Source organism: Saccopteryx leptura, chromosome 3 (assembly GCF_036850995.1).
Source record: "Saccopteryx leptura isolate mSacLep1 chromosome 3, mSacLep1_pri_phased_curated, whole genome shotgun sequence".
NCBI lineage: Eukaryota > Metazoa > Chordata > Mammalia > Chiroptera > Emballonuridae > Saccopteryx > Saccopteryx leptura.
Window position 1 is genome coordinate 341,444,035 of NC_089505.1, and position 26,879 is coordinate 341,470,913.

Consider the following 26,879-nt stretch of genomic DNA (forward strand, 5'->3'; position numbering starts at 1 on the left):
CTGGGCCAACACTCTGTCCACTGAGCCAACAGGCCAGGGCCTGGGGTCTTTTCTTTTCTCTGTGAACAAGGTCAGAAACTTCTGACTGTATCTAGAACATGCAATTTCTCTATTAGAGAAATAAAACATAACTGAAATATATTGAAGTCCTCCCTCAATTTGTTACTTGACATGTGAAAAGTAGAGCCCAAAGTAATGAGGAGTCTACTCTGGGTAATTGCCAAAGCTCACTTAGCCAAATAACCTGCTCAAATATACAATGTGATGGTGCAAGCTATTATGACTGGGGACTTCACAAAGGAACAATGGCAGACCTCTAGTATTCACTCAAAAATAGTCAGTCATCAAAGTTAAGTCTGCAAGTCCAAAAGTCTATTGTATATAATTCATTATCAAGGCGAGGATACATTAGAGCTCCATAGCCTCTAGTTGTCTGCCGCTGAGAATAAAGACCATCGTTTTCATCTATATCACCCCAACCACAATGCCTGACACTTAGCAGGTTTCCAAGAAATATCTGTTGACTGAATTAATAGTCAGTTGACTGGATTAATAATTTCCTAACCATCAACTTGGAAAATCCTTGGTGTGGGGTTATTCTGTATTAGTTGGCAGTGACAAGGTCTAGAATATGCCACTGTGTCATAAAAATCATTCTGAGCTAAGGCAATTTGAGAATAGACTTTTTCCCCCCTGAACTCCCTTATCTGCCTAAAAGCAGAGCCTCCCAAAAGAATTTAGTTGTCATAACTCTCCTTCCCTTCCAGGAAGTGTCACCACAGAAGACTGACTCATCACCTGAGACTGGAAGCTTGCACACTATCATGACTCCCATCTGTGCTCCCAAAGCCCCGTTTGACTCTCCTAAGTCATTTGTTTCCCCACAAGTGCCTTTCTCTCCTTCCCTTTCCCATGTAAGGATAGTATATAAGCCCCAAATTCTCACTGTCTCCTTAAGTCAGGTCTGATTTTTCTATGAACTGTGATGTACCTGAATTTTAAAAATATGTCTTTTCTCTTGCTAATCTGTCTTTTGTCGGTTTAATTTGCAAACTCTAATAACTAAACTTAAGAGGTTAGGGGAAAAGTATTTCCTTCCCGACAGCAGCACCACAAAAACCTTGAGTTCTACGCTACTTTTGTTGGACATTGAAAACATTCAGTCCAGGCAAATGAAGAAGGAAACAGTAGTAGAACTGAAGAGTATAAAGAACTCAAGCATGGAAGATGGAAGAAGGCAGGTCCTAGATTCTGTCAAGTTCTGTGAAATAATCCTTAATTGTTAGGTTTGGGTTCAGGGATCCTTTAAATCCAGAACCCCTTGAAACTCAAATTCCCCTCATCCAAACTCCCACTAGGCAACCTCTTCATTAAGCATCTACCTCACCCAACCCGCCTCCTCCCCTTAAGCAACTCCCCTCACCCTGGTAAGGTTCTGAAAAATGTCCTTAGGAGCAGGCCATTGGGAGGGACCTGAGGGTTGGGAAAGGAAGACAGTCTGTGACCAAGGCCACAAACCAGGATATGCCTGCAGCAGCCCCTCTATCTAACGCTCCCTCCCACAGCTCGGGACTGACAGCTTTTGTTGGTCTCAGCCCACCTGCACTCAGGTGGTTTTAAAATAAGTTTTCCTTTTGGGACACACTAGCTTCATGTTTTCAGTTCGGCCTGTGGTTTCTGCCTTTCATTAACTACAACACCCTTAGTGGGGCCAAAGTCCTACTCAGTGGGTAGTTTCAAATGAATGTTTGAGATTTTTTGTTCTTCCTTTAGTTAATAGAGTAAAGATTAACTCTTTTAATCAATAAAGAGCCACCCAAGGAAATCGTAGAATTATAAACTCAGAGTTAAAACATGCAAGCTAGTGCAATAAGAATGTTCAAAGCTCAGCCTCATCAGCAATTCCAGAAATGTTCACTTAAAGACATTAAGAAATTCTATGTTTTTCCTATTAAATTGGCATTGATTTTTTTTTTCAAGTCAATAGTCAAGGTAGCTCAGATGCAGTGAAATGAGAATTATAATGTATTGCTCATGAGAGCAGAAATTAAAAAACAATGTGTATGTATTTATTAAACTCCTTTAAGATGTATCTAATACTCACTGGCCCAGTCATTCACTCGGAGGGCTGATTACTAAGTCAATCATCAAGCATCTGAACAAATGATTTCTATCATGCTGTTATACTCAAGCAAAAAAAAAACAAAAACTGGAAACCACCAAAATGTCTAACACCAAAGAGAGAGAGAGAGAGAGAAGCTATTAACAGTTTGGGAAACAGGATAAAAAGTGGGTGAGGAATTTTCAGGGAAGAATAAATTTGGTTTGGAACATGAGAACTTGAGGTGTTTATGGGACATCAGGTTGTGCTCTGTTGGGCAGATAAAATATATTATGCTCACTTTGTTAAAGATGGCGCTGCCCACGTGGAAGCCTGTCGCCCAGGTGATAATATTAGTTGCCCTTCTTGCTTGGGATGGGCATGATTATATTAATGTGTGGTGGGGGAGAGTTTTCACGCCAAAAGGTTTTTAAAGGAGAGATACGTTGTTCTGGGGAAGAGTGATTATGTTCTAGGAAGAGCGATTATGTTCTAGGAAGAGCCCATGGAGAGAGCAGAAAAAGGCCAGGTGGAGGAGAGGAGAAGCAGTCAAGATGGCAGAGTGCTGAAGGAGAAGACAGTTTGTACAGAGTTTGTGCAGAGAGAAGGAGATGGGGAACAGGGGTGAATAAGGCCAGTGAGCTAGAAACCTTTGATTCTAGGAAACTGGATGAGTTAGTGGCTTTGGGAGCTCTGAATGGAAAGGGAAGTGTTTTCCCACTGTGTGTATTCCTTGCCCGCCGGGTGCAAGCTAGGATTAAAGGTAATGGCCCACCAGTTCTTGGCTCTGTTGTTTCATTACCATCTGTCCAAATCAAACCTGAACCTGCACAGGCCAGGCAGCTGTGATGGTGGCCCCGGCTACTGGCTTTACATGGTCCCTTCAGAAAGGCAGAAGGGAAAGCCTGATGCATGAGAAATATCAAGACCACAGAAATTGTCCTGAGACTCAGACTCCACTGAGAGAGGATAACAAAGTCATGGAAACGTGTTCTTCAATGATAGTTAAGGTCATGGGGAAATGTTAGTAAACAAGGTTGACTCTAAAAGTATGCACAATTTAGTAGAAAGAAAAATGTTTATATGCCTTTCCAAAAGATAAAATCTGAAATGATAGGAAGAAAAATGTTAAAATTACAGGTGATTTAAATCTTTTTCTTTATACTCTTTTTCTTTTTAAAAAATAGCAGTATATTCATTCAGTTAATATATATTGAACAACTATAATGCTCCCAAATTTTCCTAAGGGCAGGATGATGAGTACACCTTGGTTTTGTTAGTTTTAAAAATATATATTTTAAGTGAAATTGCTCTTTTAACCAATGCTTCATTTCACCGATAAGGAAATGTTGACAGCCCTGAGAAAGGAAGTGACTTGCTCAAGGTCACCGTCAACCCACAGAGCCTCTGAAGCCCAGCCTGGAGCTCCAGTAAGCACCAGAAAGAGGGATTTGGTTTGCGACCAAGTTTTCTGAGCACAGCTCTTCTACAAGGTGAGGAAGTTCTATAAATAAAACCGTAAGTGTGTGCTTAATCATATACCTTCCACTGCCTTATTATCAGTAATCATTCTGATGGCATTTTACCAAGAAGTTTCAGAGCAAAGTATAATTTTCTTTCTGGATAATTTTGAGAACTTTTTGTCCTTTACAAAACAGTATCTATGTGTTTTCTCAATTAGAAAAAAAAAAAAGGATTCTTCTTCCAGCTGTTGATGTTGCCAAGTTTTTGATTCAAGTCCACCCACTCCAAGCTACATGTACGTGTGACTATAAATATATATATATTTGAACCAGGGCACCCCAATAAATTCAATGAAAAGTAAGAATAGCAAAATTATATATATATATATATATATATATATATATATATATATATATATATATATATATGAAAACTAGTTGAGCTCTTGTATTTTAATCTCTTATCAGAAGACATAGTAAAAACGGTCATAATTTCTTTATCTAATTCACAATATCTATTTGAATAAAAAAACTTCGTCTTTCATTAAAGATATTAAATTATTAAAAGACCACCAGACATCTAGTATAGACCAACAAAAATGAAATATGATTTCTTTAAAGCAGAACATTACTTCCATTAGTTGTATCAGATAGAAAGCTTTTACATTTAATTAAACAAATTAATTATGAGCTTTAAACCAACCTTGCATATGAATTAGATTTACAAAATATGTAACCTTTGGTTGACCTAGATTTCATTTTGTAAATTGTGCCCCATCACAACCTAGTAATCAATAAATAGAACACCACAAATAGTATCCCTTGTATTTGTCAGATACTATAAATGATCAGCTTGGTGAATGCCAAAAGCAAACAGCTATTGATCTATTGGTCTAGCCTTTTGGGGCCCATCTCCTGAAAGCATGGGATGAAAAACGGTTCTCCAGAAAGTAACTTGATCATAAATTCCCAACTGGGTAGTCATCCAGGCATATAACGTTTTTAGTAAAAGGTTTATCTTTGCCTTAAGCCCTGTCCATTGCTTTTGTGTACTTAAGTTAACCTTGAAATAAGCACACCCACCTTCAAGAGCACGCCATCTTTTAACTATCGTTTAACCCAGTGGTAGTCAACCTGGTCCCTACGGCCCACTAGTGGGCGTCCCAGCTTTCATGGTGGGCAGTAGCGGAGCAACCAAAGTATAAATAAAAAGATAGATTTAACTATATAGTACATTGTTTTATAAAGATTTATTCTGCCAAACTCAGCGAAAATCCAACATGAAGTACTTGGTAAGTAATTATTATTATATGCTTTAACTTGCTGTAACTCTGCTTTATAAATTTTATACAGTAAAGTTACTTCCCTACTTTATAAATCACCATTACTGTGGAACCGGTGGGCGGTTAGAAAATGTTACTACTAACAGAGATACAGAAGTGGGCGGTAGGTATAAAAAGGTTGACCACCCCTGCTTTGACCCAATCCCCACCTTGCCTCCCCCCACCTTCATGTAATATTCTTTATGTTCCCTTCTTAATCTCAAGTGCATACAAGAAACTGAAAAACTGTTAATTCTTGAAAGTGTTTGAGATCTTGCTTCCTGGTCACTGTCATCAGTTTGGCTCAGAATAATCCCATACAAATTTTCTCCAGGTTTGGACACTTCTTATGTCAGCACTTATTTGCAGCCAGTAGAGCTCTGAGGAAGCCCCTCTAGGACAGCACTGTGGCCCCGGACCCCTCGCTAGGCACAAGCCAGGGCCGTTGTATCCCACCAGCTCCTCGCTTCCCTTTGGGTAGGAACTTGAGTGAGTTTTCTTTTTAAATCCTAGGCTTCCTTACTTTTATAGGTCCGTGACTTTATCTGAGCTATTCTTAGAAAATCATAGTGGTGAATAAGTGTTGAGATAATCCAGGGAAATGAAAAAAAAAGGTTGCTGCTTTTCATTTCTGCTTTTTAATTGCTTACTGAGTGTCTCAACAAGATCTTTACTGGTTAAATGAGACAACTCTCTTTAGCTGCAAAAGAGAAAGGACACTTGCTTTCCCACCCCAAATGCCCAATAGGGTGAACATAGTTTTTGCGGATCCCCGAGCCCAGAGTGGCAGAGATGGGCGCCGTGGGCTGTCCAGTGTGATAACTCAACTGATCTCTGAAAAGCCAGCAGGAGCCCCAGGGAGAGGAACAGGACACCCTGGAATGAGTGCTTCTTGAGAGAGATTTGGGGCCTGTGCTTTGGACAGCACCCTGTAAGCTCTCTCTGGGCCTTGCTCAGGTATCCTTAGGTGACTGGAATCTTTATGGGATTGCCTGCAGAAAAATTTTCTCTAGGGCGCAGTGCAATCTTACAGGGATAACCCACCGCAACTGGCTCATCCAGAGATGGGCACATAGAGGCTAGTTTTCCCTAGAAATATGTTCACTCTCCAGATGTCAAAAGAAAAACTAAAATTAACACAAGAAATTGTGCCTCTGAAGCTGATAAGCCCCGGAACAGTCAGCCTCCCATTAATACTAAGATGGCCAAGATGGAGATCTTTTGATACTTCTAAATTAATTTCTTGCATGCGCAAGTAGAAAAAGCTGGCTATAAGATTAAGCATAATGAATGGAAAATATATTTAATTGCTTTCATGAAGCTTCAAAGAGAGAATTTGACTACATGAATCAAGGTATGATGTCATTTAAGCGTCAACCCAATTCTTTGCAGTATTAGAAATACGTAGCTATCTTTATTTTGAAAAGAGAAAGGTCATTTGGAACTTGATTTGTAAAGGACAGATACAGAGTTTAAGTGCCTCCAAAATAAAATTGGAATCTAACTGTTCTTTTATAAACCAGTGAGTTATTCTCATGGGTAAAAGGGCTCTGTCCGTGTCAGAGTTTGTCATACATTATTTTGTAAATGTGAGATAATTTTCTACCTCCCAGTGGTATTGTTGAAATTAATTTAAAGGCAAGAGTTTTGTAATAATTGGGTGTTCTAAAACTCTCAGAAATATGGAAACTAACTTAAATGCTTTTCAAATTCATGTGATCTAAGACTAATTGTTAGTAAATAAAAATTAGTTTGTTAATATAAAATACATGTCTTTATTTTACCTGGGCTTACAAAAGATAATCATTAATTACTGACATAAGTTTACCTACTTTGGGCTTATGTAATGTATTTGCCAGTAGAATACCCTATGTTTCTAGAGGTTATAAAATGCCTTCATAAACTTGCCAACGTAAAAAATGTTTAACTGCATACTTCTTAGTAAATAAGTGATGAGAAACTTCTAGGGTGTATTGCATGGTAAACCGTGGTTGTAAATTGAATGAATAGGAGGCATTATGGGAAACCCAACAGGGCATCTTGGTTCTTCCCTGCCCTGGCAATACCCATTTTTTGTTTTGTTTTGTTTTTTGCATTCCTTCATGCATCATCATGTATTTAAGCTAGACTTAAATTAGATGAAGGAAATATGAGCTGACATCATAGAAAGGAGACAAATTACATTTATTGCCAAGGTTTGATAAAGTCATTTTAAGAAACTGCCAATTGGTAACTGCTTCCTTTCACACCTGGCTCCCAGGAGACAAAGACTTTGGAGATCACTGACTGTCACCTGGAGATTTTGTCCAGTTAAAAGACACTCTCCAACCTTGATGGAAGGAACCACATCATGCACCTAACTGTGAATGGACAGCTACCCCTCACTCTGACACTCACCTGCACCTACAACAGACATCAAAGACTCCTCTAGGATGAGAAGCAGCTGACTTCAGAGGTGGACAGCTATCCCAAGACTTGCACAAAGCCTGTCTACCTTTGCATTGATATTTAAACTCAGAAACCAACTGCTTGTTTTTACCTCTGTACTAATGATATTAGTCATGTAAAGCCAGTAGCCACAGCCACCATCACAGCTGCCTGGCCCATGCACGTTCACATTAGATTCAGACAGACGGTAATGAAACAACGGAGCCAAGAACTGGTGGGCCATTACCTTTAATCCTAGCTTGCAACCGGCGGGCAAGTAAAAACACTCAGTGGCTCCAAAATCCACTCATTCAGTGCTCACAAAGCTACTGACTTAACAGTTTCCTAGAATTTAAGGTTTCTAGCTCACTAGCCTTATTCACCTCTGTTCCCCATCTCCTTCTCCCTGCACAAACTCGCTTCTCCTTCAGCACTCCACCAGCTTGGCTGCTTCTCCTCTCCTCCATGTGACCTTTCTCTGCTCTTCTCTAATGCTAATCTCAGGAACTGAGAGAGAGCAAGCTCCAGGTCTTCCCATTTTATAGTGTAGAAATCAAAACCTTTAATCCAATATACAAACAAGGAAGTCTCTGATACAAAGTCACTTATCTGAGGCATAATGGGATTCCTCGTGAGAGTGCACCTCCCCACATCATGCAATCAGTCAAGGTTGTGGAGAAAAGCTTAGTCTTAAAACTAAGCCTTAGGCTATAACGACACGACCTGCTTACAGCCTGTCCCCCACACTCAATACAATCTATAAGTGAGCAAACATATATATCATATTTACAAACTTATTTGACCAAGTCATAATAATAAAAGCTCTAGAGTCATAATCAGTGTGTAGTATTTGTTTGTCATACTTATATTTGTTCATTGGGTTTTTCTATATTGTACAACTAATTATGATTACTGAACATGTATAAGATAACTTTTAACATGAACTCTTTTTATGTCTTATGTAAATGTTATACTAAATGCAAAACACAAAAAAAAATGAGACAGGTAATGTAAAGCCAGAAGCCACGGCCAGGGCCACCACTATCAAAGCAGCCTCCCGGCTCATGCAGGTTCGCATTGGATTTGGACAGTCGGTAAAGAAACAACGGAGCCACAAACTGGTGGGCCATAGTCTTTAATCCTAGCTTGCACCCGGTGGGCAAGTAAAAACATACACTGGGCTCCAAAACCCACTCACACTCAGTGCTCACAAAGCCACTGACTTATTTGAGTTTCCTAGAATCAAAGGTTTCTAGCTCACCAGCCTTATTCTCCTCTGTTCCCCATCTCCTTCCTTATCCCAAATACAAACTCTGTACAAACTGGCATCTCACTCAGCACTCCGCCATCTTGGCTGCTTCTCCTGGCCTCCTCCACGTGGCCTTTCTCTGCTCTCCTCTGCTCTCTCATGCTAATCTCAGGAACCAAGAGCGCCAGCCCTCGTGTAGTCTACCCCCATTTTATATTGTAGCTTCACAACCTCTAATCCAATATACAAAATAGGGAAGTCTCTAATACAAAGTCACTTCTGAGGCATGATTGAATTGTACCGCCCCACATCAAAACGGGTGGGAAAGGCTTAATCCCAAAACCAAGCCCCAGGCTACAAGGATTCTATCTGCCCACAGAGACACACATTAATATCACCTGGGCGACGGCCTCCTCGTGGGCAGCGTAATCTTTAACAAAGTGAGCATAATACATTTTATCTGCCCAACAGGTAATAAAACTCAGATTATGATAGCTCACAGGGTAAAAATGACCCAGAGTATTTTTTGCAATGAAGGCCATAACACATGACTACCTTCCATTTTCCTGACCTTTCTCTTTTTTTTTTTTTTGAGAAATTTGGCCTCGATTTGCATACCGTGGTTATGGTATTACCTCATCCCCAATGGCCCACCTTTTCAACAAGATCACTTAGCTGATACTGAGACTTCCTGAGTACAAGCCTTCCTAGTGCAGGAGACCACACTACCAGAACAAAAGATTGGTTTTCAACACATCCTTCAGATAGGTTTATTGCCAAAAGGGGAACAACAAAAAATAAATTTCAATGGAAAGTAACCTCACAGGGTGATCTAACTACAAATTCCTAAATTGGCAGGTCATGGAGAATAGTCATGCCCCAGGCATATAACTTTTTTCGTTAAAGGGCTATCTGCCTTAAGCAAACCCTGTCCATTGTTTCTGAGCGTCTTGGTAAACACATCTGTGAGGTAAGAATACCCCCCCCCAAAAAAAGAACATCTTGTTATCCAGAAACTGCAAGACTGTCATCCTCTGAAGCATCTGAGATCTTGTGTCCCAGAAATTCTCATCAGTTTGGCTCCAATAAACTTACAAACTTTCTCTATAGGTTTGGACATTTCTTGTATCAACAGCATGAAATATTTTTATTTTACCGCTCTCTGTATTCAAGGCACCCATCTCTGTACCCTTAGAGATGATGTAGCTATAAATGCATGTAGAAAGGCCTTAAAAACCTAACCCTTGTGCTGTGCATTTTGATAACCCTAACTGCCTCCACATTAGGAAGGTGCAGGGCTACTGCATTCCTTAAAGATGACTGCTCTGTTTTTGAAGAAAACTGTAAAGCCAGGAGCCGGGGCTGCCAATATCACAGCAGCCTGGCCAGTGCAGGTTCGCATTGGATTCGGACAGTCGGTAAAGAAACAACGGAGCCAAGAACTGGTGGGCCATTATTTTTAATTCTAGCTTACATCTGGTGGGCAAGTAAAAACACACACTGGGCACCAAAACCCACTCCCATTCAGTGCTCACAAAGCTACTGACTTATCCAAGTTTTCTAGAATCAAAGGTTTCTAGCTCACCAGACTTAATCACCTCTGTTCCTCATCTCCTTCCTTCTCCCTGCACAAACTGCACAAACTGGCTTCTCACTCAACACTCCTCCATCTTGGCTGCTTCTCCTGGCCTCCTCCACGTGGCCTTTCTCTGCTCTCCTCTGCTCTCTCTGCTCTCTCATGCTAATCTCAGGAACCAAGAGAGCCAGCTCCTGTTCTGCCCCCATTTTATAGTGTAGAAATCCAAACCTTTAATCCAATATACAAAATAGGGAAGTCTCTAATACAAAGTCACTTTCTGAGGCATGATGGGATTGTACCACCCCACATCAAAAAGGGTGGGAAAGGCTTGTCCTAAAACCAAGCCCCAGGCTACAAGGATTCTGCCTGCCCACAGCCAACCCCCAACACACATTAATATCACCTGGGCAACAGCCTCCACGTGGCAGCATCATCTTTAACAAAGTGAGCATAATACATTTTATCTGCCCAACAGTTTCCTTATTGTAAAAAATAGGAATGACCCTGGGCTTGTTGGAAGATAAACACAGGTTGACCCGATGCTTGGTACATAGTAAGGGCTTGATTAAAAAACGTTACTTAACAGTATTAATAAGGTGGTTTTTAAATTTAATATCTATAATGCAACGGGAATTTACAGAAGATTTACTTGTTTCTGTTGTCCTAAATCAGAAACCCCACCAACACTGCTTTGGGAGTAACTGTGAAGATTCTGGAAAAGAGGAAAAAACAATTCTACAATGCCTTCCTTTCAGAACTTGGACTAATACCCTAATGCTGTTGTTTATCTATATTTACCCATCTGGTTCCATTTAATGGATCCTTAGCTGTTCCTGGGGGTGGGAGTGATTATCTCTTGGGGCCCAACACACCAATTTTGAAGTAGACTTCTGCAACTTAGCCCCTTTGCAAGTACAATTTAATATTCAACATGAATTCAATACTTGTTAAATATAAGGAGTCCTCAGGTTATGATAGTCTCAACATATGCTGTTTCGGGTTTACGATGCTCTCATAAGAACTTAAAAAATTAAGACATGAGTGTTTCAGCTTATGCCGTTAACATAGTACTTACATACTATGTGGGTGAACTAGTTCGGTTGCACATGAAGAATACGCAGTAACGCAGTGTATGAGTGAGGTGTTGGTATCCCCCAGTATGCTTACCTAAGCCATTTTGTACTGTTAAAAGTACAAGTGTTCTGTTTGTGTTAGGCTAGGGTGTGTTGTGACTTACACCATGTAAAGCCAGTACCCACGGCCACCATCACAGCCACCTAGACCATGCAGGTTGTAAAGCCAGAAGCCGCCATCGTGGCCATTCACATGCAGGTTCGCATTGGATTCGGACAGTCGGTAAAGAAACAGCGGAGCCAAAAACTGATGGGCCATAGCCTTTAATCCTACCTTGCACCCGGCGGGCAAGTAAAAACATACACTGGGCTCCAAAACCCAGTCACACTCAGTGCTCACAAAGCCACTGACTTATCCGAGTTTCCTAGAATCAAAGGTTTCTAGCTCACCAACCTTATTCTCCTCAGTTCCCCATCTCCTTCCTTATCCCAGATACAAACTCTGTACAAACTGGCATCTCACTCAGTACTCCGCCATCTTGGCTGCTTCTCCTGGCCTACTCCACGTGGCCTCCTTCCGCTGCTGGCTCTACTCTCTCCGCTCTCTCATGCTAACCTCAGGAACCAAGAGCGCAAACTCTCGTTCCGTCCCCATTTTATAGTGTAGAAATCCAAACCCTTAATCCAATATACATAACAGGGAAGTCTCTAATACAAAGTCACTTCTCTGAGGCATGATAGGATTGTACCACCTTACACCAAAAAGGGTGGGACAGGCTTAATCCCAAAACCAAGGCTACAAGGATTCTGCCAGCCCCTAGCCCACCCCAACACACATTAATATCACCTGGGCGACTGCCTCCTTGTGTTATCTTTAACAAAGTGAGCATAATACATTTTATCTGCCCAACACAGGTTCACATAGGATGCGGACAGACGGTAATGAAACAATGGAGCCAGGAACTGGTGGGCCATTACCTTTAATCCTAGCTTGCACCCAGCGGGTAAGTAAAAACACACACTGGGCTCCAAAACCCATTCATTCAGTGCTCACAAAGCTACTGACTCATCTGAGTTTCCTAGAATCAAAGGTTTCTAGCTCACTAGCCTTATTCATCTCTGTTGGGCAAATAAAATGTATTATGCTCACTTTGTTAAAGTGGAGCTGCCCACGTGGAGGCCGTTGCCCAGGTGATATTAATGTGTTTGTAGCCTGGGGCTCGGTTTTGGGATTAAGCCTTTCCCACCCTTTTTGATGTGAGGTGGTACAATCCAATCATGCCTCAGAGAAGTGACTTTGTATTAGAGACTTCCCTATTTTGTATATTGGATTAGAGATTGTGAAGCTACAATATAAAATGGGGGCAGAACGAGAGTTTACGCTCTTGGTTCCTGGGATGATTAGCATGAGAGAGCAGAACAGAAAGAGGCCATGTGGAGGAGGCCAGGAGAAGCAGCCAAGATGGCGGAGTGCTGAGTGAGATGCCAGTTTGTACAGAGTTTGTATCTGGGATAAGGAAGGAGATGGGGAACTGAGGAGAATAAGGCTGGTGAGCTAGAAACCTTTGATTCTAGGAAACTCGGATAAGTCAGTGGCTTTGTGAGCACTGAATGTGAGTGGGTTTTGGAGCCCAGTGTGTATTTTTACTTGCCCGCCTGGTGCAAGCTAGGATTAAAGACTATGGCCTACCAGTTTGTGGCTCTACTGTTTCTTTACCGACTGTCCGAATCCAATGCGAACCTGCAGGAGCCAAAAGGCTGCTGTGATAGTGGCCCTGCCCCTGGCTGCTGGCTTTACAATCTCTGTTCCCCATCTCCTTCTCTCTGCACAAACTCTGCACAAACTGGCTTCTCCTTCAGCATTCTGCTATCTTGGCTGCCTCTCCTCTCCTCCACTTGGCCTTGCTCTGCTCTCTCCTCTAATGCTAATCTCAAGAACCAAGAGAGCAAGCTCCCGGTCTGCCCCCATTTTATAGTGTAGAAATCAAAACCTTTAATCCAATATACAAACAAGGAAGTCTCTGATACAAAGTCACTTATCTGAGGCATAATGGGATTCCTCATGAGAGTGTACCACCCCACAGTATGCAATCAGTCAAGGGTGTGGAGAAAAGCTTAGTCTTAAAACTAAGCCTTAGGCAGCCCTGGCTGGTTGGCTCAGTGGTAGAGCGTCGGCCTGGCGTGCGGGGGACCCGGGTTCGTTTCCGGCCAGGGCACATAGGAGAGGCGCCCATTTGCTTCTCCACCCCCACCCCCTCCTTCCTCTCTGTTTCTCTCTTCCCCTCCCACAGCCAAGGCTCCATTGGAGCAAAGATGGCCCGGGCGCTGGGGATGACTCCTTGGCCTCTGCCCCAGGCGCTAGAGTGGCTCTGGTCGCAACAGAGCGATGCCCCGGCGGGGCAGAGCATCGCCCCCTGGTGGGCAGAGTGTTGCCCCTGGTGGGCGTGCTGGGTGGATCCCGGTCGGGCGCATGCGGGAGTCTGTCTGACTGTCTCTCCCCGTTTCCAGCTTCAAAAAAAAAAAAAAACAACAAAAAAAAACTAAGCCTTAGGCTATAACAACCCTGCCTGATTACAGCCTGTCCCCCACACTCAATGCAAAGTGTAAGCAAGCAAACATATATCATATTTTAAAACTTATTTGGCCTGACTGGGCGGTGGCGCAGTGGATAGAGCATCGGACTGGGATGCAGAGAACCCAGGTTCGAGGCCCCAAGGTCACCAGCTTGAGCGAGGGCTCATCTGGTTTGAGCAAAAGCTTACCAGCTTGAGCCCAAGGTCGCTGGCTCGAGCAAGGGGTTACTTGGTCTGCTGAAGGCCTGTGGTCAAGGCACGTATGAGAAGGCAATCAATGAACAACTAAGGTGTTACAATGCGCAGCGAAAAACTAATGATTGATGCTTCTCATCTCTCCGTTCCTGTCTGTCTGTCCCTGTCTATCCCTCTCTCTGACTCTCTCTCTCTGTCTCTGTAAAAAAAAACAAAAAAAAAAACAAAAACTTATTTGACTAACACACCAAAATTCAGGTTATGTCGCTGTCGTAGGAACTGAACTGTGTTGTAACACAAGGAACCCCTGTAATTACCCTTAACATCACTGATCACACTTTTTTTTTTTAAGATACTAAGCTCACGAAGAACATGATTTTTGTTGTTTAATGTTTTGACAACTTTTAAATATGCAAATGCCTGGAGAATCAGTTGGCCATTATGTCCTTTCAGATGTTGGCAACAGACTATAGCATGTGACAGTGACCTCCCTTCTCACTATGCAGTTGTAAATCTGTCCATGCTAGGAAACCCAGAAAGGCCAAGGAACAGATGAAAACTGAGAATCACCTCTTAGGGCCTTGGGGTACTGTAAAGCCAGTAGCCAAGGCCGCCATCACAGCTACCCGGCCCATGCAGGTTCTCATTGGATTCGGACAGTCGGCAAAGAAACAGCAGAGCCAAAAGCAGATGGGCCATCATTTTAATCCTAGCTTGCACCCGGCAGGCAAGTAAAAAACACACACTGGGCTCCAAAACCCACTCACATTCAGTGCTCACTAAGCTACTGACTTATCCGAGTTTCCTAGAATCAAAGGTTTCTAGCTCACCAGATTTATTCTCCTCAGTTCCCCATCTCCTTCCTTCTCCCTGCACAAGCTCTGCACTAACTGGCTTCTCACTCAACACTCCGCCATCTTGGCTGCTTCTCCTGGCCTCCTCCACGTGGCCTTTCTCTGCTCTCTTCTCTTCCCTCTAATGCTAATAATCCCAGGAATCAAGAGCACAAGCTCCTGTTCTGCCCCCATTTTATAGTGTAGATTCATAACCTTTAATCCAATATACGAAATAAGGAAGTTTCTAATACAAAGTCACTTATCTGCAACATGATGGGATTGTACCACCCCACATCAAAACCGGTGGGAAAGGCTTAATCCCAAAACCAAGCCCCAGGCTACAAGGATTCTGCCTGCCCACAGCCCACCCCCAACACACATTAATATCATCTGGGTGACGGCCTCCATGTGGGCAACGCCATCTTTAACAAAGTGAGCACAAAACATTTTATCCGCCCAACAGGTACACACAGCCAGTCATGAGCAAGGGAAGGAACGTCACTCCCCCACCCACAACATTCCAACCCCTCTTCTTGTCTGCTTCCTCTAGAACCCTGATGAGAGAGAGTGCAATGATGCTAGTGGGCCTGGCAAATGCACAGTCAGAAATGGCAGCTCCCACCTGGCAAATGGGGAAGTCAATGATATACCCTGCCACCAACAAAACACTTTGTTAATGGTGCGTCTATGATAACAGAAAGTGCTTCAACTGAAAGCATGTTACAAAATGTTATATAGACAGGTATACACACATATGCAATATAATCTCAGCTCTGTAAAATAAATATATTAAAAGCATAAAGGCCATACACCAACATGTCGGTTGTCATGTGGGAGATTCTAGGTACTATTCTTCCTACTTTCCTACTATTTTTCTAATTTTTAAAATAATCTGTATTGCTTTGATATCTGAAAATTTTACATAAAATGTAAAAATAAATTCACTAAAATTATAGCAGATTTCAGTTTTTAGCAAAAGGGAAAAATAAATGTTCAATTTTCTTTTTTTATTGATTTTCCTAGAGAGAGGGGAGAGAGAGAGAGAAGAGAGAGAGGAGTGGGAAGCATCAACTCATAGTCACTTCTCCTATGTGCCTTGACCCTATTGAACTGGCAAACTAAGCTTTTCAGGCTGACGCTCCATCCACTGTGCCACCACAGGTCAGGCTGTTCAACTTCAAAACAAATAATGATCTGTCTTGCAAAAGACTTTGACCATTGCCCTGATGATGAAGGTTGACAACCAGTAATTAGGAAAAAGCTTTCCAAATGTCAAAGTGAATGACCTGCCTCAAACCCCTTTCTCTGGGTCAAATCACTCTTGTTTTTTTTTGGGGGGGGGGAGTTTCTGTTAAATATTCTGGTTAATCATTGATGAACAAGGAGCCTGACTGGGGGAGATATATGGAGAGTAACATTGTAAGAAATCAGTAGGGTAAACAAATTATAATCAAAATGTTTTGAAAGCCTGCATCTACTAGCTGTATTTGTTCCTTTTATTGTTGTTTTCTTTCTTTCTTTTTTTTTTCTTAAGCAATATTTGTGTAATACAGAAGGCATTGCCCTAGGGAAAACCTCAAGCATATCTGTTGGGCAGATAAAATATGTATTATGCTCACTTTGTTAAAGTGGCGCTGCCCACGTGGAGGCCGTTGCCCAGATGATATTAATGTGTGTCTCTGGGCAGGCAGAATCCTTGTAGCCTGGGGCTTGGTTTTGGGATTAAGCCTTTCCCACCCTTTTTGATGTGGGTTGGTACAATCCTATCATGCCTCAGAGGGTGACTTTGTATTAGAGATTTCCCTATTTTGTATATTGGATTAAGGGTTTGGATTTCTACACTATAAAATGGGGACGGAGTGTTAGCTTGCTCTCTCGGTTCCTGGGATGATTAGCATGAGAGAGCAGAGGGAGCAGAGCAGAGAGCAGCGGAAAGAGGCCATGTGGCCAGGAGAAGCAGCCAAGATGGCGGAGTACTGAGTGAGATGCCAGTTTGTGTAGAGTTTGTATCTGGGATAAGGAAGGAGATGGGGAACTGAGGAGAATAAGGCTGGTGAGCTAGAAACCTTTGATTCTAGGAAACTCGGATAAGTCAGTAGCTTTGTGAGCACTGAATGTGAGTGGGTTTTGGAGCCCAGTGTGTATTTTTACTTGCCCGCCGGGTGCAAGCTAGAATTAAAGAAAATGGCCTATCAGTTTGTGGCTCCATTGTTTCTTTACCGACTGTCCGAATCCAATGCGAACCTTCATGGGCCGGGCTGCTGTGATGGTGGCCCTGGCCGTGCCTCCTGGCTTTACAATATCCTTGAGTGAAGAGCTTAGGTCTTAAGGGTTTTAATACTTTTGCTTTGGAGGAAGCGATTTCCCTCACCATAGCGGTAACATAAAACTCAAGGACTTTAGGGGAAGTGCTGAGAGGGGTTTAAATATACATTCCAGTAAGGACACCCTGCTCATCTCCTGATCTTGCTGACAGGAGCCTTGGAGAAACGTTTAAGGTTCTTTTCATTGACCTGAGCCTCTAGTTAGGTCTTCGTGTCTAGAGAAACCCATGCTCTGTCACCCGGGGATCGGTGATCTGATCCTCCATCAGTAGAGCTGCAGGTGCTCAAGCAGCAAGGATCAGAGGCTGTATTTCATGTCCCGGGCAAGCGGGACAGAGAAGAGATGGGGCCAGGCCACCTGGGGGCAAGTGTGAGTGCCTGATGGAGCAGCATATCTGAAATATTTCTCTCGGAAACCTTTGTCAGGGCTGTAATTTTTCTGCTGGAGGGTGGAGGCGAATATTGAGGCCACGCTGGCTTCTAGCCCACCCAGACTTCTCATCACTCACCACACTGAGTGGAGGCAGTCAGCACTAGGTGAAAGAAATTTTCATTCGGCTCTTTTCATTGACCCGGTTCTGACTGGAAATGGAGGGTGGGAAGCAATATCTAGGAGTGCCAGCTGAACACATCACGGGAGGCTTTGGATTCCCGTAGAACACCAGTGAAAAGGATGGGTCAGGGGGATATAAGGCGCAGAGTAATCAGGGCAGGGGAACAGACTGCCTTCAACTTGTCAAGCTGCCCAACGGGAGGAGTAGGAGGCAGCTGCTTTAGCAAAGACGGGCTGACGCCACCGAGAAGGGGACCCTAGACGGCAAGAGCTCAGCGAGGAGAATCCCAGCCCCAGCGGTGCAGAGGCTCGGCGGCTGCTCTTGCCTGCTCGGCCCCCCGCGCTGCGCAGGGGCGGGCTCTGCTGCGCCCCCCGGGGCAGCTGAAGGGGCGCCCAGGGGGTTCCACGGGGCACCCGGGGGGAGGGAACGGGAACGGCGGGCGGGTACCTTGGTGCCCTGGTGGAAGTCGTCCACGGATCTTGTGCCCATGAAGGGGAACTGCATGTGCGTGTGCGTGTCGATGCCGCCGGGCAGGACGAGCTTGCCCGCAGCGTCGAGGACCCGCAGCCCGGCGGGCGCGCCCCCAGGCGGCCTCAGGTCGCTGCCGAGCGCCCGCACCACGCCGTCCTCCACCAGCACGTCCGCCACCTGCGAGAAGTCATCGTTGACCACGAGACCCCCGCGAATCAGGAGCCGCGACGGCGCTGCCATGGCAGGGGGCGTGCGGACTGCTCTGGGCGAGCTGGGGTCGCCCTCCCTCACGATTCCCAAGAACCGTCCCCAGCGTTCAGCTCCGGCTACAGACCACGGGCAAGTCCGGACTCCCGGAGCCGGAGCCGGTTTGTCAACTGGGCCCGGATGCCGGCTCCACCCCCAGGACCGCTGGCCTGGAGCTGGGGCGGGGTCAGAACAGGAGAGAGCACAGTTCTGACCCCTTCGCTTTCAAGTCACCCTGCATTCAGGTGTACTCCCAGGTGTGCATCCAGGCCTGAATCATTGCAAGGAAAAGATCTTGGAGTTTTAAAAGTAAAGGATGCTTTGGGAAACGAAATCCACCTCATGAAACGAAATCCACAGCAATATGTCTGTGTACACACACACACACACACACACACACACACACACACACACGCACACATAGTGGGCAATCCACCACCACCAGCAGCAGCAACAATGAAAATACCCATACTGAGCCAGAAAGACACACTCGATCTCGATTTCCTTTTAAAACTTCTTTCCATGAAGAGTTAATCATCATACGATTCCCAGTAATTGGCAGACTAAAAGTTCAAAGTGAAATATTTAATCTATTTGAAATGAAAAGGACTTAGTATCAACTATTCTCCAGGTTTTAGTAATATAATACATACCAGCAAGTTTTTCTTGGAAAATAACAGGTAACGTAACTCTAAAGATATAGGGTTTTGTTTTTTTTTCCCCCTCTCAGCTTTCCACAAAACTAGCTTTGAAGACTTCAGTTAAATCTTTTATCCTCTTGGTATAAAACTGGTGTGTATCTTCCTATACAAAACTGAGATATTTGTTCTTCCCCTCCAGATATGTTTTGAGTCACAAATATGCTGATGAATGTGAATGCACCTTAATAAAACAGGAACACCATAATTATCTGTTTAACAAATATTATACTAGCTTTATAAAGACTGATCCAAAAAGGGGAATCCCATAGAGGTGTAGGTGACAAAGATAAATCAAGTTCTTGAGCTCAAGGAGCTAAGAGCCAACAAGACATATATTTCAATACATAACAATATCTAAAATAGAAAATTCTACCTCTGAAAGAGGATAAGAGTTTAGAAGAAAAAGATAGTTTATTTCTATCTTGAAGAAAATTAACCATGGAAGTTTCACAAAGAGGTATTCGTACCAGGATACAAAGGACATGAACATGCAGAAATGAGGGATGGGAAGAGGAATGGTGTTCTAAGTTGAAGGAACAGAATCGGTGGAAGCATAGAGGAGGTGATGACAAGTTGAGTCTGAACTCCATGAGGTTAACCTGGGGGGGGGGGGGGACATGGTTGGATAACCAGGGATCGTTGCATTCTAGTCCTCAGGGCAACCAGATAGCACAGTATATGGACGGCAGTGAAGCAGCTTTTCAAGGGCACCAAGATCAAATGTCGTAGAAAGGTTGGAGTGAGGTGCACATCTACTGTTCTGGCATCTATTCTTGTCCTTACTCTGCTAACAGTCACTGCAGTGTCCTGGGTGGGAAGTCCTCCACCTGTATTCTTAGAACACTTGCCTTGATGGGACTGATGGGACCTCTGGTTCTGGGACTGACCTGTGCAACTAAGCTCTGCAGGAAATCACAAGAAATCCTCAGAGCCACACTGATGCGTTCAGGAGTGGGTACCTGCCCCGAGCAGACTAAGACTTCCGTAAGGTTGAGCAGCCAAGGAGTTTGTTCTTTCCTGATGGACTTGAATCCAGGAAGGTGCAAACAAGAGGCTCTGGCAGCCGTGGAAACAACACAAGGAGACGATCCATCTGAGAACAAAGCCAACACAAAGAACAGGTGGGGAGGAGAGAGACTGGGTTCTTACAACATTGTTGAAGCTCCTGAAAACAATCGTGTCTTGAACTCCCCTCCCCTGTTTTCCACTGTTTGCTGAAGCTGGTTTCCTTTGGGTCTTTTATTATTTTCTTTTTAATTTTTTATTTATTGACTTGAGAGAGAGAGAGAGAGAGAGAGAGAGAGAAAGGGGGTGTAGGAGTGAGAAGCAGTTGCTCCTCATATGTGCCTTGACTGGGCAAACCTGGGGTTTAAACTGACAAGACGACCTCAGCATTTTAAGTCGGCGCTTTATCCACTGTGCCACCACAGGTCAGGCTCTTTTGTTATTTTCAACAGTCCACTAACAGTTTGGGAAGATACCTTTGAGTTTGGAGACTAAGTGGTCACATATGACCTTGAGATAGCATTTTCAATAGTGAAAAGCAAGGTATTATTTTTGCCAAATTTCCTCAAGCTTTAGATTGTACAAACTTCAAGATGATTAAACATTCGAGAGCATCAATACTTTCAAGTCCCATAGATTCTTCTGTCAAGCTAAGAAAAAGAAATGCAAGAATGTTGCGCAATTACTGTCAAAAGGCCATTGTGTAAAGGTGAAAGTAGTAATTATAAACACAATGGAACTCCTACAGGCTCTCCAAGTAAGCACCACCCTAGAATAGTAAGACCGAATGTCAGGGTGGTTGTGACATCCTTTCTGAAACTGTCCAGATGAATGATTTCAAAGGTTTTCTTATCTTAGACACTTTATAACATGAAATGCCCTGCAACACAGCACAAAACAAACTTTCCATGTTTAATTAACTCAACCTTTTATCAGAAAGGGAGGTTTGTAGAATGTCACTGAAGCAGGAGGAAATAGCTCATTGAGATTCACTTAAGCAGCAGAAGAAGGTGGTGGGTCAGTTTAACTAGAAACGTGGGCTGGTGGGTCATCCCTCTTTCTGGCCATTATTGTCCTACACTACATGGAAGGCTGTGCCCAGGCTAACGTGCCCAGAGGAGAAGTGTGTCCTCAAAGCACCCTCAGCTCCCATTTCTTTGCCTGCTCAGCCACCTCCTTACCCCGACACTCGGGGCTCTCAGTGGGCAGGAAACAAATATTAAAGAAACTGGTGGCTTTGGGAGGAAGGCAGGAAGCGAGACGCCTGCTGGTGAAACAATCAGTTTGATTGATGGATTGATTGACTGATCAAAGTCTGTCTAAGAGCACATTACATGCATCCCCCTGTACCCATGGAAAATATGTCCCGAGACCCCCAGCGGATGCCTGAAACTACAGAGAGTACTGAACCAGGACAGAGTGGGGCAGAGTGAGATTTCATCACTCTACTCAAAAGAGCGTACAATTTTTTTTCAAGATGTTTATTTATTCATTTTAGAGCGGGGAAAGAGAGAGAGAGAGAGAGAGAGAGAGAGAGAGAAGGGGGGAGGAGCAGGAGCATCAACTCCCACTTGTGCCTTGACCAGGCAAGCCCAGGGTTTTGAACTGATGACCTCAGTGTTCCAGGTCGACACTTCATCCACTGCGCCACCACAGGCCAGGCAAGAGTATACAATTTTTAAAAAAAGTTTTTCCCCCTGGCCGGTTGGCTCAGTGGTAGAGCGTCGGCCTGGTGTGTAGGAGTCCCGGGTTCGATTCCCAGCCAGGGCACACAGGAGAAGTGCCCATCTGCTTCTCTACCCCTCCCCCTCTCCTTCCTCTCTGTCTCTCTCTTCTCCTCCCACAGCCAAGGCTCCATTGGAGCAAAGTTGGCCTGGGCACTGAGGATGGCTCTATGGCCTCTGCCTCAGGTGCTAGAATGGCTCTGGTTGCAACAGAGCAGCGCTCCAGATGGGCAGAGCATCGCCCCCTGATGGGCATGCCGGGTGGATCCTGGTCGGGCACATGCGGGAGTCTGTCGGACTGCCTCCCCGTTTCCAACTTCAGAAAAATACAAAAAAAAATAATAATAAAAATAAAAAAGTTTTTCCCCTTCTCTATCTCTCTCCCTTCTCCCCACTTCCACAGCCATGCCTGGACTGGCTCCAGTGAGATGGCCTTGGGGGCTGAGGACGGCTTCCGTGGCCTCGGCCTCAAGCTCTAAAATAGCTCGATTGCAGAGCAGTGGAGCAACGCCCGAGATGGGCAGAAATCACCTCATAGAAGGCTTGTGGGGTGGATCCTGGTCGGGGTGCATGCGGTTGTCTGTCTCTTGGCCTCCCCTGCTCTCAATTTAAAAAAAAAAAGGAAAGAGAGAGAGAGGAAGGGGGTGGGGGTTAAGGGAGAGAGAGAATCAACTTTTTGCTCCGTTTAGTTATGTCCTCATTGGTTGCTTCTCCTGTGTGCCCTGACTGGGGTTTTAACCCACAACCTTGGTGTGTGCCAGGCTTAAGGCCAAGGCTTGCCATGTAAAATTTAGGAGTTGATTATTTCTGGAACTTTTCATTTAATATTTTCAGGTCATAATTGACTGTGGGCAACTGAAACCACAGAAAGCGAAACCACAGATAAAGAGAGGACTAATACTGTTTTTTTTAAGGGTGTAACCAGAGGATTAATTTTAAGGGAGGATTACAATGAACGTTTACCCGTAGAAACATATGTGCTGTGAAGTGGAGGTGAGAGCGACTCGGCAGGAAGGCTTTCCCGACCCTGACTGACGGTCGAAGGCACAGCAAGGTGGAGGAGCAAATGGCGACTGTCTTCACTGAGTGGTTCAGATTTGGGGGATACCCACAGGCTCTCTGTATCTGAGTCCTCAGCCATTCTGGGGTCACTGAATCTGCTTTTGCTGTTCTGACCTAGCCCATCTCCACCCCTACTCCAGGCTCCGGGCCAGGAGAGGGTTTCACACCATTGTTTTCTACCGGATGGAAAAGCTGAAAGACTGGCGATGGGGTGTGAGCAAGACTGAGCAGGGAAGCAGGGAGAGACTGGCATGGAGCTGGGAGTCTCGGGACAGCACTGTGCTGGGGTCTGCGGGAAGCCCCGGCCCCAGGTCCACATGGGGATCAGAGTGTCTGGCAGGGTGATGAGGCTATTCCTGAATCAGCATAGAAGGGAGGGGGGCGGGAGCAGCCTGGAAGGAAAGAAAATTGAATAAAGAATTACAATTAGGAGCCTAACCCTGGCTCTGATGCCAACTTCTGGTGTAAGCTTGCTCAAGTCACTTCCTCTCAGCACTTCTGTCACCTTGACTGAAGATGAGGAGCTGGGTTGACAGGAGCTTATAAGACCCAACCCTGCATGCTTAAACAGTTTGTCATTCTGTGAACAGGGACAGAATCCCATGCAGAGGGTGCCCGACACAGTCGGGTTAACTCTTCTCAGATCACGATGAGTAAACCGGAGACCGAAAGGACTTGCCTTCTATATTTTGGACTATTTTCTTCCTGTTCCCTGCTCTGAGGCAGAGGGGATCTGTTCAGAGAGGCCACCGCATACAGAGCGTACCACCTGGGATCCCTGGGGATGGTGCTCAGCAGACTGGTCTTACAGTCCTTGTGCCGATAGTCAGGGATAGTATTTTCTCATTGAACAGCAAGTAAACGTGTGAGAGGCAGGAGTGGTCCCCTGACTGTAGGTCCACCTCACAACTCCAGGGGGCACTCTTACCTGAAGCACCTCTCCTGAGCAGAAGGAGGACATAGGTGCCTGCAAGAACCATACCAGCAGCGGTAGCTAAGATTTACTGAGCACTCACATTAAGTCAGTAATTCTTCCCATGCATAATTTTCCTTCATCCTCACAACTGCTCCCTGAACTCAGTACTATTCCACCTTTAACAGGCAAGCCTTTGGAGGCCCAGTGATTTGCCCAAGGTCACCCTGCAGTAAATATTGGAGATAAATTATTCTGAAACCTGTAATTGACCCATCTTATGACTCCAAACTTTAAGCCAGATTCCAATCCTGGCTGTGCTTGGGCCTCAAGTTGTGTAAGTGAATAAATGATAACGCAGGAATGAGATCCTGCGTCCCTGAACTTACTGCACGCCTCCTGCTATCCTGACACGCTGCTTCGAGCTGCCTCACACCGTTACCTCAGCATCGTGGAGCCATTCTGTGTGTTTGCTCAGATAGCTAAGGTCATGCTTGTTAAAAACAAAATTGTGAAGTGGGTTTTCCTGTAATAAATTAGCAAGTATGGTGGGACCAGACCCCACACACCAACACATCTGCCTGGAGGGCGTGGGAGGGGCTTTCAGGACACGCTGTTGTGTAACTCCAAGAAACTCAAGGCTATCATTTTTTAAAAGTTCTTATCTCTTCTACAGTCATATTACCTGGTTTGTTGTTTGTTTGTTTCTTTCTTTTTCTTTTTTAAGTGAGAGAGAGAGGGACAGAGACAGGCTGGAAGGGAGATTAGAAAAATTAGAAAGAGATTGTGGCACCTTAGCTGTTCATTGATTGTTTTTTCACATGTGCCTTCAAGCCAGTGACCTTTGGCTCAAGCTAGTGACCATGGGGTCATGTCTGAGATCCCACACTCAAGCCAGCAACCCGCGCTCAAGCCCGCACCCTGCGCTCAAGCCGGAGACCTCGGGGTTTCAAACCTGGGTCCTCAGCATCCGAGGTTGCTGCTGTAGCCACTGTGCCCCCACCTGGCCAGGCTTGTTTTATAAAGGTGCTCTGACACGAGGGTGGCAGTTTCAAGCACATTCTGGAGAGTTGGCTCTGGCTGGGTGTACTAGTTTCCTATGGCCGCTCTAACACATAACCACAAATTCGGCAGCTCAAGAGAAACCCAATTTATTCTCTTATGGTTACGGATGCCAAGTCAGTCTCACCAAGCTAAGGTCAAGATGTTGGCAGGGCTGATTCCTTCTGGGGGCTTCGTAGGGAGAATCTGTTTTCTTGCCCCTTCCTGCCTTTGCTGGCTGCGCACGTGGGCGGAGGCTGCGCACGTGGGGCGGAGGCTGCGCACGTGGGGCGGAGGCTGCGTCCTCCCATCGTGGTCTCCACGGTCACGCTGACTTCTCTGAGGTGTCAGATCTCCCCAAATCTTCTTCCTATGAAGACACTTGAGATTATGTTTAGGGCCCACCTAGATGATCCAGGATAATCTTGTAACTGTATAGCAACATCATTTCTTTCTTTCTTTTCCCTTTCCTTCCCTTCCCTTCCCTTCCTACCTCCCTCCCTCCCTCCCTCTCTTTCGTTTTTTCTTTCTTTGAGAGAGAGAGGGGCAGGAGAGAGAGGGTGAGAAGCATTAACTCGCAGTTGCTTGCACTTTAGTTGTGCACTGAGCTTCTCCTATGTGCCTCAACCAGGGCCAGGCCAGTGTCCCCCTGCTCAAGCCAGTGACCTTGGGCTTTTCATGCCAGTGATCTTTGGGCTCAAGCTGGTGAACTTTGGGATCACGTGGATGATACCCTCACTCAACCCCACACTGACGATCCCACGATCCCACGCTCAGAGCAAGTGACCTCACTCAGCATTTCAAACCAGCGACCTCAGCGTTCTAGGTTGGCGCTTTATCCACCAACGGTCAGTCAGGCAGAAACTTCGTTTCTTTAATATGACCTTTTCTCCATTTGTTTTTTCCTTTTGCTTCATCCTGACCTCATCTAGATCCCTGAATCGCCTGCTTCCTTCTCCCTTGTACATTCATTACTCAATCATCAAGCTCTCGGGATAATGAGGATCTGATCAACATCAAGTAATCTTAGGAACAAAGGCTCAGGTTTGTTAGCCACAGAGAGTTTCAGACGCACTAGAGATAACATCAAGGCCTCAGTTGTTTTCTAGCTCCGGCCCGGAAAAGTGGTGAAACCGCCTGACCTGTGGTGGCGCAGTGGATAAAGCGTTTACCTGGAAATGCTGAGGTTGCCAGTTCGAAACCCTGGGCTTGCCTGGTCAAGGCACATATGGGAGTTGATGCTTCCAGCTCCTCCCTCTTTCTCTCTCTCTGTCTCTCTCTCCCTCTCTCTCTCCTCTCTAAAAATGAATAAATTTTAAAAAATAAATAAATTAAAAAAAAAAAGTGGTGAAACCTGACGAAGTGACAGCATGGTCGACGTGGGGATCGGAGGCTCTGATCAATTAGCCCCAACCTAGCACTGACCCATCAGTTGGGATCGTAACCCTGGCCACAACCTTAACCCTCTCAGTGGCCATGATTAATGGTCCCCCCCACACACACACCCCATCCTCCGGAGGCCATCAGGAACCAGGCTTCTGAGCATCAGCTCCCCTCTGACTTTGAGCAGGTGCCACTGTCTCAAAATAAACTCGCACTTTCTTTGCTGCAATCTCCTGTCTGTGTCTTCTTGGGCTTTGATGTGTGCAGACAAATGGACCCCTGTAGTTTAGTAACAATTTCCCCTTTTCAAAATCCTTAACTTCACATCTGCAAAGTGCCTTTTGCCATATAAGGCAACATTCACAGGATCCAGGGACTAGGAAGATATCCGGATATCTTTGGGGCTTATCATTGTTCCCTTGAATAAAGAAGGCACTGCCTTCTCAATGGATGTGTAGGGACACCAGGCGTGGCGGGAGGCTTTCTTCTGCCCACTCTGCCAGCGGCACCCACCTGTGCTTCCAGAAACTCTCCTGCTCCTCTAACTCATACTGTGCCATGGGTCTTCAGTTATTTTGGACTTTTCTTAGCAAAATATATTACAGGGTTATAATAATACTTAAGGAAATAATGAAAG

The 26,879-nt window shown here is 44.8% G+C and overlaps 1 protein-coding gene across 1 annotated transcript in view; it reads right to left on the minus strand.

Moving 5' to 3' along the window:
* The window catches only part of DPYS (dihydropyrimidinase), a 108,295-nt gene extending 89,750 nt beyond the window's left edge, over positions 1-18,545 (minus strand). The window contains exon 1 of the mRNA XM_066379345.1: positions 18,144-18,545. Coding sequence (XP_066235442.1) covers positions 18,144-18,407 — 264 coding nt within the window. The 5' untranslated portion in view covers positions 18,408-18,545. The remainder of the gene's footprint in view (positions 1-18,143) is intronic.
* Between the last annotated feature and the right edge of the window lie 8,334 nt (positions 18,546-26,879).